Source organism: Hylaeus volcanicus, chromosome 2 (genome assembly GCF_026283585.1).
Source record: "Hylaeus volcanicus isolate JK05 chromosome 2, UHH_iyHylVolc1.0_haploid, whole genome shotgun sequence".
Classification (NCBI taxonomy): domain Eukaryota; kingdom Metazoa; phylum Arthropoda; class Insecta; order Hymenoptera; family Colletidae; genus Hylaeus; species Hylaeus volcanicus.
Window position 1 is genome coordinate 1,421,989 of NC_071977.1, and position 15,411 is coordinate 1,437,399.

Genomic DNA, 15,411 nt, shown 5'->3' on the forward strand with positions numbered 1-15,411 from the left:
TTCGACCGAGACGGTTGTCCACGAAACGCGAGGACAGGCGACGCGACGCGGCATTTTCGAGTATCGTTCGCGGACGTTCGCATCAACGAGGCGAGAGCAAACCATCCAAACGGGAGACGAGGGTTGGAAGCAATTATGGATCCAACCACCGACCGCGACGCCGATGGTTCGGCGCAAAGATCTTTCGAGCCGATCGATTGCGCGGTGTTTGCCGGAATGCTGGGAATTTCTGCCATCGTCGGAGTCTATCAAGCGTACAAATCCAGGAAAACCACCGATGCGGTTCGGGAGTATTTAATGGGCGGGCAAAAGATGGACATCTTTCCCATAAGCATGTCTCTGATAGCCAGGTAAACCGCGTGCGAACAATCGACTGCATACGTGCATGTCCACCCGGTGCGGCGCGACGGCATCGATTATTTGCCTCTTCGAGTAGTCTTCGGCGTCGGTTCCGCCATCGAACCGATTGCTTTACGTTTCACGCTCTACCGGCTATCCATGTGACCGGGTGAACGCGTTTAAACGGCTAATGTCGCGAGTGCGAGGGTCAGAGGGAATCGAAGAGGAACGATACGGATGCGATTAGTTTCCGGTTTCAATCCCGTTGCGATTCCGTATCGTTCCCCAGAGTTCGTTACAGACACCCTGGTTCCAACTATTCGTTTTTCAGCTACATATCGGGAATAGCGATTCTCGGGCTACCAGCTGAGATGTACGTCTACGGGACGCAATTCTGGTGCGTCATCATTTCCGATTCGTTCGTCTCTCTGACGATGGCCGTCGTTTATTTACCCGTCTTCTACGACCTCGGAATAACTTCTTCTTACGAGGTACGTATGCACCACCCGTATGTTTCCCTTTAGTCGGGAACTGCGGAGTCTCGAGTTTCTCTTTCTATACTGGGAATAGGAACTAATTTGGAAACTCGTCGATTACTACTTAGAAGTAACAATTTTGAAACAATAATCCGTACGAATGTTCAGTACTTGAATCTGAGGTTCAACAACGTCGTTCGACTGACGGGCACGGTAATATTTCTGATCAAAATGGTAAGTGAAAAAGGTTGCAACGACGATCGCGACCGAACAACGCGGAATCGAATTAATTTTTACAGCTACTCTACATCCCGCTGGTGATATACGTGCCCGCGCTGGCGTTCAATCAAGTGACGGGAATGAACCTCCACGCAACCGCTCTGATGGTGTGCGCCGTCTGCATATTCTACACTACTTTGGTGAGGAAAGCGCGAAGTATCCGCTTGCTCGGATATTTCGAATTCGGGATAGCCAAATTTTAGTCCGGAATTTTCCAACCGAAGATAGAATACGATTACGATACCGTGCGCGTTTCCCAGGGCGGGCTGAAGGCGGTCGTGTGGACGGACGCTATTCAAACGGTCGTCATGTTCGGAGGAGTGGTGGTCGTCGCGGTTCTCGGTACCTTGCGAGTAGGCGGAATCGAACGAGTTTGGGAAAGAAATCGCGACACCGGCAGAATCGAATTCTTCGAGTAAGAGACTTTTCGCCCTCGAGCGCGGCCGAGCCTTCGAGATTCCACGTTCAAAGTTTCCATATTCCCGATCGATAGGATGAACCCGGACCCGACGGTGCGACACACCTTTTGGACCGTAGTCGTTGGCGGCTACTTGAATTGGTTGGCGTCCTGCTCGGTGAATCAGGCGATGGTGCAGCGATGTCTCTCGATGCCCAACTTGAAGAAGGCCAACGCGTAAGTCGATTTACCACCCTTTGCCTTTTTCATTTTCTCGTTTAGGTACACGACCATTTTTCTACAGAACTATCGCGATAATGGCGATCGGAATTATAACTATCGTTTCGTTGAGCTGTTATACCGGTCTCGTCATTTTTGCGGCGTTTCACGACTGCGATCCCGTCACGACCAAGGTAACGCGATTCTTCTACTATTTTCGACGTCTGCTTTTGTCTCTGCCTTGCCGCGCCTCGTGTTCGCTCTTCTCATTCTCTTCGATTCGTTTCAGCAACTGAGGAAAGCGGACCAACTGCTACCGTATTTCGTGATGGAGATGGCCGGTTCGATCCCCGGATTACCCGGACTCTTCGTCGCGGGCGTGTTCAGCGCCGCCCTCAGGTGAAAACTCGTAAATTCCCCATTCGCGCTTAAAGATACCGGTCGATTATTTCGCTTTTACGTATACGATACGTGCATATCCATAAATAGATGAATAATTAATAGATAAATAATTTATTTCACAATTATGTTTTCAATGAAATACAATTACATACGTGCCACTCGTCTCCTCGGATCAATGTTTATATTAAATAACGATTTGAAGCAACGAGCGCTCTTTACAATAATTCGAATTTTCACCGGTGAATAAAATTCGATATCACGCGCGACGAATAAACGACGACGACTCTGTTAGTTTTAAACAAAGTTAACTATACTCGCATTTCGACATACCGTTTTTTAGCACCATGTCCACTGGATTGAACTCTATGTCTGGAGTGATATACGGGGACATGATAAAGCCATGGCTGCGCGGTCCAGTCTCAGAAGCGACGGCCAGCCGAACGATCAAGGCGATCGTAGTCGCGATTGGAGCGGTCTGCGTGGCTCTTGTTTTCCTCGTGGAGAAACTTACCGGACTGATCCAGGTGAAGCTTTCCGTCCTTTTTCTCTCTATCCACCTATCCGTCTGTCTAGTTATCTCTATCCGGATCCAATCGGTCAATCCGTGACGAGCAATAATTTCAACGATCGTCTGGTCTCACGTCTCGCGTCTCGCAGGCCGGTAAGAGTTTGTCGGGGATAACAGCGGGACCCTTGCTCGGAATGTTCACCCTCGGAATGTTCTTTCCCTTTGCAAATTCAACGGTAAGGTGACACGACGCATCTGCAAATTGGCACTCGCGCCTCATCCGTTTAACGTCTCTTTGCATGCCAACTCTGCTCCTCTTCCGACATCTGTGTCTCGGTTCGAACGCGACAGGGAGCGCTGGTCGGCGGGCTGGTCAGTCTGAATCTCGTCGCCTGGATCTCGTTCGGTACTCAGGCAGCCATCTCTACCGGAAAGATCAATTTCCCTGTGAAACCAGTGTCCGTCGACGGATGCCCGGACGCGCTCAAGACGAGAATCGGCAATCTCACGCTCGTCATCGAAACCGTAACAAGGTGAGGACGATTCTACTCTCGATCCAACTTGCTACGCGCGCACGCCTGCGTTTCGTTTCTCCGCATTACACGGATTCTCTTTCACGTTTTCAGAGAGGAGCCCTTCTTTCTTTACAGAGTGTCCTACCTCTGGTACACGTGGATTGGATTTCTAACCGCGATTCTGCTCGGTCTACTCGTCTCTTGGATTACCGGTGCAAACGTGCGTAAACCAGGAGACGAGAAATTGTACACGCCGCTGATACGTGGCTTTCTAAGCTCGGATCTAGTCGCCACGAGTCGGCAGGTAAATTTTTCAACGTTATCACCCGCGCGAACGAACGTCTCTGATCTAATCGCGATATCTCGGTTCGCAGGAGACCGTCGAGCTCGCCAAGATCGGAACGGTTCTCTCGAGCCCGTGACGAGCACGGACGCAACTCGTTCGATCCGAAACGAACAGATATTTGCCCGAAACAGGTCTAGATCTGCCTCGCGGCTCGTCCCGTTCCGTTCCGTTCCGTCGAGTATCAAGAGGATCGTTATAGCCAAAGGAAAAGAGAGTCGCTACAACGCATCCGATAGAAATATCGAAACGATATATGTACATATGTATTTTTAAGTTGCAACCCTTACACGAACAACGATCGCAATCGTGTGTCGGTTCAAGTAACACGCGCGCGGGATACCAACAAGAAGAAAAAAGAAAAGAAAAGAAAAGAAACGTAATGTAAAGTGAAAGAAAAGAGAGCGTAAAGTTTTACGTAAAGTTTCTTCTTTCACGTCCCACTGAAACGCGTCGTTCTTTGCAACCCACAAAAGGCTCAAGAGGCGAGCGGCGACATACCGATCGTTCTGGGGTCTTGCTGACCGGGCTGCGCCGGTGGTCCGGGTTGCGGCCCGGTTTCCAGATTTTTCAACAGTTGATTCAACCAGTGCTTGGTTGAGGCGTCCTCTTGCAGACACGTGGCGAACGTATTGTCTCTGAGTTGATCGGGTAAGCATTGTCTGAGCGCCAGCAACGCCCTGTCAAACATCCAAAAATAAATGAATATTAAACGAACGCGTTTCAACGTTACCGATCAAATTCGGCTTTACCTTGGATTGTCCGAAAGGCGCAAGTAACACCTAACCACGTGCTTCAATAATCTGGCGGAAGGATCCTTAGCCAAGGACAGTACCATTTTCCCCAAAATCATCGCGACGTGACTGAATCTGTCGTACGTTTGGCAAATGTACGACAGACCGCTGTCGTCCAACAAAATCTTTTGCAAAATGAAGGTGGCTACGGTTTTGCTCAACTCTGAACCGCTCTCCATGATTCGCAGACATAGAGGAATAATCTCTGTGGTGAGCAAGAAGGTAATCACCTCTTGCTCGTCAGTTTTTACCAATGCTCCTATCACTCCTAAGCTGGTAAGCCTCAGGTACTCAAACGGACGGGTCTTGCTGACCGTGTGCAGAAATGGATACAAGAATAACGGCACATGAGCCTGGAAGAATCGAAAACAAATTGAAAAGGAGTAAATGATGGAATATAGATGATAGAAAATAGACGATATTTGCTAAGAAATTATACTGTTACCTGTAGAAATGCTGATCTAGTTTCCGGATGACTAGCCACGCATTGCAGAAGTGCCAATGCGTTGCAGACTCTATTACTCTGGTACGCAGTAAGTGTGGCTGGATTAATGGCTGGATAAATATTTATTATTTCTTGAAGCAACGACGCGCTCGTACCAAAAGAATGCCAGAGCATCGGCGCCAAATCGGGAACGACCTCGCGCTTCTTGCTCAATTCTAGCAACGCGTTCTCTCTCGTCTCAGGATTCGATAACTCGATTATCCAGGCGTAAACTTTTTCGCGATCCACCGTGGACTGCAACGCTGCCGGACTCTGCTGCGAACTCATATTATCCACTGAACCGATCGACTAAAATCGACGAGTCCGAAGCGAATTGTTTGCGAAACGAATCCTTTTCTCCGATCAGACGAGATCCTCCAAAAAATCGGCCGGCCGGCCGGCCCTCGACAGGCTTGATTCACTCGTTCGAATTCCTCGATTCGATGGAAAACAAATTTTTAGGTTATGCGGCTCGCCTTTGCCCAAAGGATCCGCCTCAACGTCCACCGACAAGATTTTCTTCGCTCGAATCCATCGTTCAACACCGTACAAGACGATTCCTCTTGTTTCGTAAGCGAATGCTACCCCCCGTTTCAACTATTCGTTATTTTTATCCTTCGATATCACTCTTTTTCCATGCTACTCTTACCTACACCTTACGTCCCTACACCATGCCACCGTACCACACCAATCGACACCAATACAGTTGAATGAGTACAATACTGTGTACCAATGACCAAAGCTAGTCACCAAATCACCATACACCTAGCACCATGCAACTTTGAGTATAGAGAAATAGGGTATATGAGAGTATAGAATATATGAGTCTATATGTATACTCAAAGCCATGCAACAGCGCAGATTCGCAGAGTAATCGAAGAGAAGAGCGAGAGGTCTCACTTCTCACTCGCTGGCACGAGAGTACGACGGTGCTGCCGGTGCCGGTGAACCTTGGAAACCTTCGGCGGAGTTTTTCAAACTTTACCATCGGATAGTTAGATTCGCGTTCAAGTTCACTCGTGCTACGAAAAGGTTTATTAAAACGCTACATCGAGTATTTATGGTCCACTTTTGGGAATACGAGACTCGAACATGTATTTTATTTTTAGCGAAGAATACATCTTTATTCGATAATTTATCGTCTGTTTCGACTCGTAACCTTTTTCCGATAAAAAACCGATACAAGCGCCTTTTTTCACGGTCTCTTTGGGATCGAAGCTTCGTCATCCGTCGATGGAATTTTGTGCGCGACGAAACGATACGAATCACGCGGCAAAACTAGACCCGTTGCTAGCGATTTCGAAAACGTAACGGGAGATCGAGTAGATCCGGTTTAACGAGCTTGAAATTATAAGTATAGGTAACGTATGTAGGTCCTCCGACTCGCTCGTGTTTCTATAGCTATACTCGGCGAACCGAGAATCTCACGGACCAGTTCTTTGCGTAATCGTGGCACAGCGAATAAGAAGCGCAGTTACGAAGTCTCGTATCTATCGTACGACTCGTTACGTCTGCGTGTAAAAGGCAAACGACAAACACCAAACAACGCGCGTCAAGTAAATGCAGAAGAAGCGGGTGAAAAGGGCATCTGCCAGTCACAACATCGAACGGTCTCGATGAAATCGGATCACAGGCGTCGAAGCGCATCGAGATGCGACGCACGCGACGAGACGAGACGAGACGAGACGAGACAAGACGAGACGAGACGAGAAGAAACGAGACGAGACCGGACGCGATTAAACGAGCGGTCGCTTAAGGTGAGCCACCGAACTGAAGCCGCGTTCCCGCTTCCATTTACCGCGGTGAAAAAAAGAGAGACAACGACACTTTTCGTCCCGGAACGACTCGAGTCCCGAAACATTGGTTTCCGGCGGATCTCGAGGGTGGTTACGAGATGCGCGTTCGTCCTTTTGTCCTTCCTTCCCGCGTTTCGTTCGATTCGCGGAAGACGACGCGAGTAGAGGAAAAATCTGTTGGCGAGAAACGATCGAAAGTCGAATCCTCGCGACGAACGAGAATGTCACGGACAAGTCGTACGTCGGCGTGTTACGTCCGCACGGAGAACGACGGAGCGGAAAAAAGGGGAAAAACGGAATCGCGGATGTCTGGGAAGAAAGAGGCAAGGGGAGGTAGAACGGTTCGCCGACGTAAGCGATGCTCGGCGAACGAGAGGATTACCCAGCGTGTCCTAAGTTTGGTGGCGAACGAGGGTCATCGCCGCTGCGACGAGGTTATCGATGAATCGGGGAAAGGTGGGGAGATTTTTGTGCTCTGTCGTCGTATTCGAGAGAACTCGGTAAGTCGAGGAAAACGCGAACGAAGAAACGGAGAAACGATCGGACGAGAATCTCGAGCTCGGAATCATCGGGACAGTATATCGGCTGACCGCTGCATCGCCGATACCAAGGACGGTGAAAAAGAGGATGGAGAAAATGTTGGCGCGAGCGATTCGAAACGGTTTCGACGGAGCGAAGAGGAGACGGGTTCGGTGGTCGTACGGGCTGGTCGCGTTAACGAGCATCGTGGTATTCGTGGTGTTTTGGTTCACCAACGTCTTTCGGAACACGATTCTATCGAATCTCGAGCTTCGGAACGGCACCACGTCCTTCTTGCTGTGGCAACGACCCCCCGTTGGACTCACTTTCAACGTGTACGTGTTCAATTACACGAACCTGCGGGAGTTCGAGAGAGGGAACGCGTCCAAGCTGCGTGTGCAAGAAGTCGGACCGTTTACCTATCGGGAGAATCTGAACCGAGTGAACGTGGAGTTGCACGAAAACGGAACGGTAACGTATCAAGAGAAAAGAAGCTACCGATGGGTGTCTGGCGAGTCGGAGAACGCAACGGTGATCGTGCCCAACGTGCTGTTGATGTCGACGCTCGCCTATTCCCGAAATTTGCCGTTACCGATGCAGCTCTTGTTGACGATGATTCTATCGAGCGTCAGCACGAAACCGTTCCTCAAACTGACGGTAGGGGAGTACCTCTGGGGCTACGAGGACAAGCTCTTCCAAATGGCCAAGCCTTTCGCCTCCCTTAAGCGTGATCTGCCCTTCGACAAGTTTGGTATTCTCGCGTTTGTAGGTTGCCCTTTGCTTGTAGTCGGCGAATCGAAACGTATCGTGTCGAAAGCTCGTCATCAATCGGTCTCCACGTGGATTTCAGAGAAACGCCGTGAACGAGGATCGCATCACGATTCACACGGGCGTCGGGGATCTCGGAAAGATCGGACTGATCGAACGGTTGAACGGAGAGAAGGTACGGAAAATTTGGGGGAACGAATCGTGCGACAGAGTGTACGGCACCGACGGCAGCATGTTTCCACCCCAGTGGATCGAACGGCCGGAATCCGACGTCTACATCTACGCGAAAGACGTCTGCAGGGCAATGCCGCTTCGTTACGAAGGCCGTCACATCTCCAGCGGTATTCCGAGCTTGAGGTAAGCGCGCGTTAATTTCGCGCTATGCTATAGCACGTATTAGGTCTACCAGAAAGTTCTGTCCATTTTATAGTAAAATAACATTTTTATCATTATTTATGACATGTTATGACATCGCCGGCGCGATTGTGAATTTGTATACCGTTTTTAACGGACAGAACTTACCGGTGGATCTAATACGAGTACATTTTCCGACCTATCCGAAACCGAGACGGAAGCAAGGTTGTCGTTCAGTTTTTCACCAGTTCGATCATTTTAGGTACAAAGTACCGAGCGACGTTTTTACGTCGACGCGCGACGAAAACTCGTGTTTTTGCCCAAAGGAATCGGATGATTCGACCACGGGAAAATGTCCACCGCTCGGAACGTTCAACGTTTCCGCTTGCAATTTCGGCGCTCCGTTTATCCTCTCGTTCCCTCACTTTCACTCGGGCGACAAGTCGCTGTTCGAGAGAATCGACGGGCTGACACCTCGAGAAGAACACCGCGAGAGCTTCATCGACGTTCACCCGGTACGTATCTCGATGTGTTCTCTTGTGCTCGCGACGCCAAGCGTACCGGCAATTTACGCTGCTGTCCGTTTCAGATATTGGCCGTCACGATCGCCACCAGAATGAAGTTTCAGGTGAATCTCGAAGTGCGGAAAGCGACCGGCGTGCCGTTCGCAGGGAATCTCAAAGACGGCTCGATTCTGCCTTTGGTCTGGATAGATTCCGGAATAGAGGAGCTACCCGAAGCGATGCAGGAGGTTTTCTATCGTGGCCATTACGTCGTAAGCGGCGTCGAAGCTGGATTACAATGGTGCAGCCTCGTTTGCGCGATCCTGTCTTGCGCGGCTTTCTTTGCCACGTTCAAGAAGAACGAGGAAACCAACGCGGGCCACGATCCTGAATCGACGAAGCCGAGCGAGACCTCTCCAACGAAACTCGCTCCAACGGGAGACGTTCGCGACCCGGTTTTCCATTTAATGATTGTATCCACGTAAATGTTTCGGTTAGCGTGCCGATCGAATAGGACAATGGCTGTTTCAATGGCGCGAGCGCGTGTCATAACAAGGAATTTACCGCGAAATTCACTGGACACCGATCCGATGCTACGATATCGCGTTACTTGTCGGAGCAACAAAGGTTCGCTGTTCGCGATCGATCACACTCGGTCCTTGGTGGCTCGTTTCGAATACGTATAGACGCGATAACGTTCGACACGCGTACGCGCTCGATTTATCGAGGAACGATCTCGACGTCTCCGATCGTACGTGAATGTGAACATAAACGTGTGCGCAAACTTTATGCTGACGAATGCATTTTCCATCGACACCGATAACCTATCCGACAACATTTTCCAAGATGTGAGATAACAGACTTGTTTCTTTTTTCCGTTATCGCGCATCGAATTCGCGCGGGGTATCGTTCGAACGGCCAGACAACTCGTCTCAACTCGTCTCGTCTCTTACTCGGACCAGAAACGAAGTCTCCGCACCGTCGACAACAACATTGAGCAAATATCTGTTCGACGCTTTTATTAGTTTCCATAAAATTGTTTGAAATCGTCCGATTTCTAAACTATTTGGCTATTTCATCAACTTCTCGTGCTCCATCGTAGAAAATTGTATTCGTCTAAAAACCTAACTGTAATCTATTTGTAGTAACGCTTTGTTATAACGAGATACATATACACAAACGGGTAATGAATAACAATAAGATCTCTGGCGACGTCGATATCGTCCAAGTTGGAAAATAACGACGACAACGACTCGGCTCGCACCAGGTCTCGTGCACAGGATCGATTATGTACATGTATATGTATATGTATATGTATATGTATATGTATATCTATATGTATACGTATGCGCGTGGGTGTGCGTGTGCGTGTATGCTTTGTCTTCGTCTTTCTGTATGTATGCGTGTACACATTTATATAAATATGCGCGTATATACATATGTAGATATGCGCGCATTGGACGGAACAATTTTGTCGACTGTTGGCGAACGAGTAACGCGCGTTACTCTTCGGTACCACGCACCTATCGGCGGAACCCGATCGTCTCTAACCCTATACCGGATTTCGAATTTGTTACAGCCTCTCCGCAAACGTCTACCCTATTACCTCTTTCCAATTATATCCCATCTCCAACGTATAGGTAGATTTATAAAAATATATTGAACGCGATCGTACGCTCGAACAATGGAAATATACCGAGACCGGAGAAACACGGCTGGTGGTCGGTCGAACACGGTGAATTAACGTTACGCGACGTGCAACACCAGTTCTCGCCTAGTCTCCTTCCTTTCCATCGCTTACGTTTACCGATTCCCCTTTTATCGCAAACTCGCGTCGATTCTCGTCGTGACCGCGGGTTCCAAACGAAACAGCGATTGCACGAGATTCGCGTTTCTTACAATACCTTTCGAGATCAACGCGCACTAATCGATTCGCGTTCGCGATCGGGAGCGACGCCGACGCTTTTGCTCGAAAGCTCCCTACTTTGAACTCGAGGAATTCTGAAACGCCGGATTCAGTTGTCCGGTTTTCCCAGAGCTGGCATTCGATGGTAACGGATTGCTCAGATGGAGTTTCTCCTGGCGTTTCGCGGCGCGCGCCAAGCACACGAGCGCCCCGATCAGAACGATCGCGCCGATCGCTGCCAGAGTTCCGGACACCGCCGCGCGAGCTATCGGTGGAACGTCCACAGCCATCTTCATCAGACTTCGCATCTCGTCGGGAAGCTCGTCGATGCCCTGAAAACGTTTGGAAGAAGACGAGTCACGATCGCGTAATCGTGAACGAATAAAAGAATGAAAAACCACGCGCGATACTCACGTCTTCGAACCATAATATGGGAAAAACGATGTCCGGGAACGAGGCGACCTGCTTGATGTCCCGTACCTGGCTGACCGCCAGATTTATTTGAATCCTCGCTTTAGCCCTCAACGCCGTGCCCATCATCGGCTGAACGTCGATGAAAAACTGATGCTTCTCCTCGATCGGTGGGGATACTCCGATTACTGCCTCCCGCAACGAAGGATCCGCTGTAAAGATGTTCCAAATGAAACGACTCTCCGTTTAGGTTTAAGTCAACCATTACGCGCGCGCGGTATGGGAACCGCACACAGAGTGCTCGGATTTAAAGCGATACCGTGCGGAAAATTCTTCGCTAAATCGTTTCGTAATTCTACGAACGGAACCGGTTCCTAGCGTAACCTTTGAACCTCGGGGAAAACCAGCGAAATAATATTCCGTTTTTCCGAGATAAACGATTGCACGTTCCAAGTATTTATAGCTGGAATAAGTAAACCAACTACGTAACCACTGTAGCGAGTTACGGCGAAATCTTTTCAGCCTAACCCTAACCTAACGCAAACTGTTAAATATGTATATCGTATGTATATGCATTTGTATACATATATATATATATATATCAAATAACTTGGAGAAACGAATAGGAAAAAGTGGTGGAAAGTCGGCAAAGGTAACTCCGAATTTCTTACCGAGGTAAAAATGCGGAAAGCTGAGCAAGACCGGTGACTCGTATTGACAGAGAGAAACGTTGAAGGTTCCTTCGGGAGCACATGGCGGCCCCGAAGGGCAGAAGCATCGCTGCGATTCCACTCTGCTGGAGGAGCCGAAAGCGTCCTTGGAAGGCACGAATCTGAACCCTGGAACTCCGCCTGCGGTGGTGACCTCCTCCTAAAACGAAACTCTTTCGTTCGAACACCCTCGGAAACGTACGTTGACAAAAACCGTTTAAGGTACCTTGAAGACCAAAGGCAACGCTCTGCAGAGGTCCTTGTCGAAGATTTTAAGGACCGTTTGCCGAGTGATGCGAGGAGGAAAGATGCTGCCGTCGCTTCCAGCGACGCTGTCGCATTCCGGAGTAGTCCAGTGGCCGAGGCTGCTCTTCCCGTTCCATTTGTCGAGGATTCCAAACTTGGAAATGTCCCTCTGACCGGTGAAGATGGTGAACCGATCGGGCATCGTCGAATTTTTCCCATACATCAAACCGAATTGGTCGTAAGGGAGCTTCTGCTCTTTCGGTACGACGTCCTTGGCCAACTTGAGCAACGGATCCTCGTAACCCCAGAGCAACTGACCGATCGACACCTCGACGAACGGCTTTATCCTGAGAATGTCCATTATCGAAGCCATCGCCAGTCGGAGAAAACGCGCCGCGTGCTTCGATTGACTGGTCGCTGATAGCATCGGCACGTTCGGCACTACGACCAAATCTTCCTCCGAGCCGATCGACTTTTCCTGCAAACGTCTTTCGATTAATTACGCTCACGATGACCGGACGATACCGCCAACTCCGCGTATCGCGGCATCGTATAGCTGCTCGTCGATGCGTACCAGAAACCACGAATCGTTGGCGTCGGCGCTCGCTCGACCCACATTGTTCCTCGTAACAATACTGGGAACGAGGTGTCGCGCGTCTCTCGGAGAACCGTGTCGCGTTGGCCAAACGTACAGCTTTGCTTTTAATTCACGGAAGCGCGTTGCTCCGCTATTACGATCTTACTCAACTCGCGTATCGTTACCTACCACCGCGAGATCGTTGCGTCATACCGCGCGCGAAACGAGTTACTCTCCACGCTTTGAAGTGGACTCGCTCCGTGCCACGAGTCTCTTTAGTATCTCGAGTTTCGAGCAAAACGTTTCCGAATCGCGTTCCAGCACGTAACGCGCGAGGCGTATCACGCTGTAATCGCGAACCATTTTCCATTTTCCTTTTTCTATTTTTCGTTTCACGCGTATACTTGTTCCGCGATGGCTCCGTTTCGTTTAACGAATAAAAAGAAAATAAACACGGCTCGGATGTAACGCGGGAACGCGAACTAAAGAAGGATACTAGAAAGCATGGGAAAAATGAAAACGCAGCCCCGCGACCGAGAAAGTTCAAACTCGCGATTCATCGGCGACTACAAAGAACGGCAAAGAAACCGAAACGCTTACCGGCGAGAAGACGTACTGTTTCTTCACTTTGTACGACACCGTGTCGTTTTCGTTGAATTTCACGTCGACCTTTTCCCACTGTTGCACGTAGACGTAAGGACCGAGCTCCTTCAGTACCGGTTTCTCGCCGTCGTTCAAAAATTCATCGGCGTTCGTTACGTTGTAAATGTAGATGTTCAGTTGAGGCGAGAGAGGAGGTTCTCTCCACCATTCGAAAGTGCGACCGCCCTCTCGGAGCGCTATTTCCCTGTTCATCAGCACCTCGACGAGTTTCGGAAACATCGCTGCTAAAATTGCGGCAACGATGATCATCAGTGCTCCCACTGCCACCGCCGCCCCTGCAATCAAATCGAAACGATGGATCGTTGTCTTTGCGCCACGCCGGGCGTCGACGACGTTCGCGACGATTCTCGGTTGGAGCTGAATTCTCCGAAGATCCGTCGAGCGTGTCGTGATATCGATACAGCGCGACGCGACGCGGCGTGACGACGACGCCGAGCGAAAACACGAGCACGCGACGAAGGAAAGAAAGTTGGCATCGCGATTACGATTCGGCGAACCGTTGCTTTCTATCGCGTCCCGTTTCTCCGCCATCGGAGTCATCCTTACGTTTCGTGGACTCTTTCCTTCCCATTTCAAACAGACTTATCCAACAGTCCCGAGCGATGGGATCGCGTTGCGCAACGATCAGTCGACCGATTAAACCCCTCGAGGATGCATCGTTTAGCGCATCGAGCCGCTCGAAATTCGATTTTCCTGCTCCGCGACGCGTACTTCGACTCGCCGAATCGTTTCTTACCAGCCATCGCGAAACATCGAGTCTCGGATCCCGATTCGTGTTTCGGCGGACTTCCGAACGCACCTAAAGACCGTCGATATCGATACCTCGAAATATCCGTCGGTCGTTTGTTCGTCGTCCCATCTCGTCCGATAATTGCGATTCGAACGAGAACGATTCGCGCGGTTGATTTGTCATCGTCGCGCGTCGCGGTCGCGTCGATCACGTAGTTTAAGTTTAAGACACGTACGCGTCACCATCGAGTAGCCGACCTTCGAAACGAGCGGTCCTACTTTTTCGAGTCTCACGGACGCTCGGAATCATCGAGTAACAACCTTTGACCGTGATTCGTCGGAATCGAGCGATCCGTTCCGATCCGAGACCTCTAAGTTTCTATTCCTCGGACCTAAAGGATTTCGTTCTCCTAACTTTGCGCGCGGGCCCGAAGAAAAGTCAGCGACGCTGACGCTGACGTTAGCGTTGGCGCTGCGACCGGGGCGTGACGGTCGACTATCGAGAATGCAAAGCACGATTTATCCAGCCGTGGACGTCACGCGCTCGACCTTACAAAATCCTTCGAGCCGGTAGCGCGACCTCGAGGCTACGACTTTCCACGAGCGAGGCGCGCGGCGAAACGGATTCATCTCTCGAATTTGTCTCTCGATGCGAAATCGACGCTTCGAAATCGTCGTTCAACGGAACGATGCGATAGAAACGTTTCGTAACCTCGCAAAAGCAAACATCGCGCGGGCTAATGCGTGGTCAGCCGATGGAGAAATTCGAACGATTCGGACCAACAGCGATTTTCCGCGTGGCGTAACGTATTTTCCTTGCTGGCTTGCTCAGCTGAAATCGGTTCTCCTTCCCTCCCTCCTTCCCGCCAGATCCACCGTTCGTCCAACACCTCTTTCACCGATCCACCGTTACTCGTCGTCTGTCCGTGTCCATCCGTTGCCATCGTACGAACGAATAATAACCGAACAAACGTCCGTGAATATCTCGTAATAGAAGCCGGTAGTTGAACACGCTAGAGTAGACAATCGTACCGATCCTTGGAATTACGCGCGCCGTCTACGAATAAAACGATCGCGTTCCCTTACTTCGTTTTCTCTTTTTACTACGCTCTTTTGCTCTGCAAGATACCAAGTAAAACGTTCAAATGCTCCTCTGTACAGTAAACTCCCCATACATGCACGAATATCTCTACCTGGATGCACTGAAACCATCCTTACCACTGGGGGGTGTACCCCTTGGGGAGTCCAGAAGTTCGATCGCCGAGCAGTGTTTACATGATCGTATATTCTCCGATGTTTTTACCGACGAGTTTCGAACCGTAGAAAACAACAGCGAATAAAGAAGAGGACGCGTTACATTGTCTCGCCGACATACCATGGTGTTTTCGCTGCGTTCTCTTCCTTTATTCGCTGTCCTTCTTTACGCGTTCGGAGCTTGCAGCAAACGTCAGAAAATGTACGAAGTCTACCATA

The 15,411-nt window shown here is 49.9% G+C and overlaps 4 protein-coding genes across 6 annotated transcripts in view; 2 read left to right on the forward strand and 2 right to left on the reverse strand.

Moving 5' to 3' along the window:
* Position 1: 1 nt before the first annotated feature.
* On the forward strand, positions 2-3,893 carry LOC128872622 (sodium-coupled monocarboxylate transporter 1-like). 2 transcript variants are annotated; one of them, XM_054115492.1, is made up of 13 exons: positions 2-350; positions 671-830; positions 984-1,049; positions 1,115-1,234; positions 1,355-1,509; positions 1,588-1,728; positions 1,796-1,904; positions 2,000-2,109; positions 2,453-2,636; positions 2,770-2,856; positions 2,972-3,153; positions 3,247-3,439; positions 3,510-3,893. In XM_054115492.1, exons 1-13 carry the CDS (start codon positions 136-138, stop codon positions 3,555-3,557), a joined length of 1,770 nt encoding a protein of 589 aa, XP_053971467.1. In that variant the 5' UTR covers positions 2-135; the 3' UTR covers positions 3,558-3,893. The 2 variants fall into 2 exon arrangements, with proteins under 2 accessions (XP_053971467.1, XP_053971468.1); XM_054115493.1 differs by lacking the exon at positions 2,770-2,856.
* Positions 3,017-5,668, reverse strand: LOC128872633 (CCR4-NOT transcription complex subunit 9). Of its 2 annotated transcripts, XM_054115511.1 has the most exons (4): positions 4,718-5,638; positions 4,231-4,625; positions 3,980-4,158; positions 3,017-3,044 (listed from the first exon to the last, which is right to left on the reverse strand). In XM_054115511.1, exons 1-4 carry the CDS (start codon positions 5,042-5,044, stop codon positions 3,031-3,033), a joined length of 915 nt encoding a protein of 304 aa, XP_053971486.1. In that variant the 5' UTR covers positions 5,045-5,638; the 3' UTR covers positions 3,017-3,030. The 2 variants fall into 2 exon arrangements, with proteins under 2 accessions (XP_053971486.1, XP_053971485.1); XM_054115510.1 differs by lacking the exon at positions 3,017-3,044 and having other exon boundaries at positions 3,954-4,158; positions 4,718-5,668.
* A 1,050-nt stretch (positions 5,669-6,718) lies between these two features.
* Positions 6,719-10,370, forward strand: LOC128872623 (scavenger receptor class B member 1-like). Its single transcript, XM_054115494.1, has 4 exons — positions 6,719-7,836; positions 7,922-8,196; positions 8,456-8,708; positions 8,783-10,370. The coding sequence occupies exons 1-4, from the start codon at positions 7,180-7,182 to the stop codon at positions 9,179-9,181; spliced, it is 1,584 nt and encodes a 527-aa protein (XP_053971469.1). The 5' UTR covers positions 6,719-7,179; the 3' UTR covers positions 9,182-10,370.
* Positions 9,701-15,411, reverse strand: part of LOC128872624 (scavenger receptor class B member 1) — a 9,825-nt gene continuing 4,114 nt past the window's right edge. Inside the window, exons 2-6 of the mRNA XM_054115495.1 lie at positions 13,147-13,484; positions 11,950-12,447; positions 11,685-11,883; positions 11,017-11,225; positions 9,701-10,934 (exon numbers count right to left, since the gene is read on the reverse strand). Coding sequence (XP_053971470.1) covers positions 10,677-10,934; positions 11,017-11,225; positions 11,685-11,883; positions 11,950-12,447; positions 13,147-13,484 — 1,502 coding nt within the window. The 3' untranslated portion in view covers positions 9,701-10,676. The remainder of the gene's footprint in view (positions 10,935-11,016; positions 11,226-11,684; positions 11,884-11,949; positions 12,448-13,146; positions 13,485-15,411) is intronic.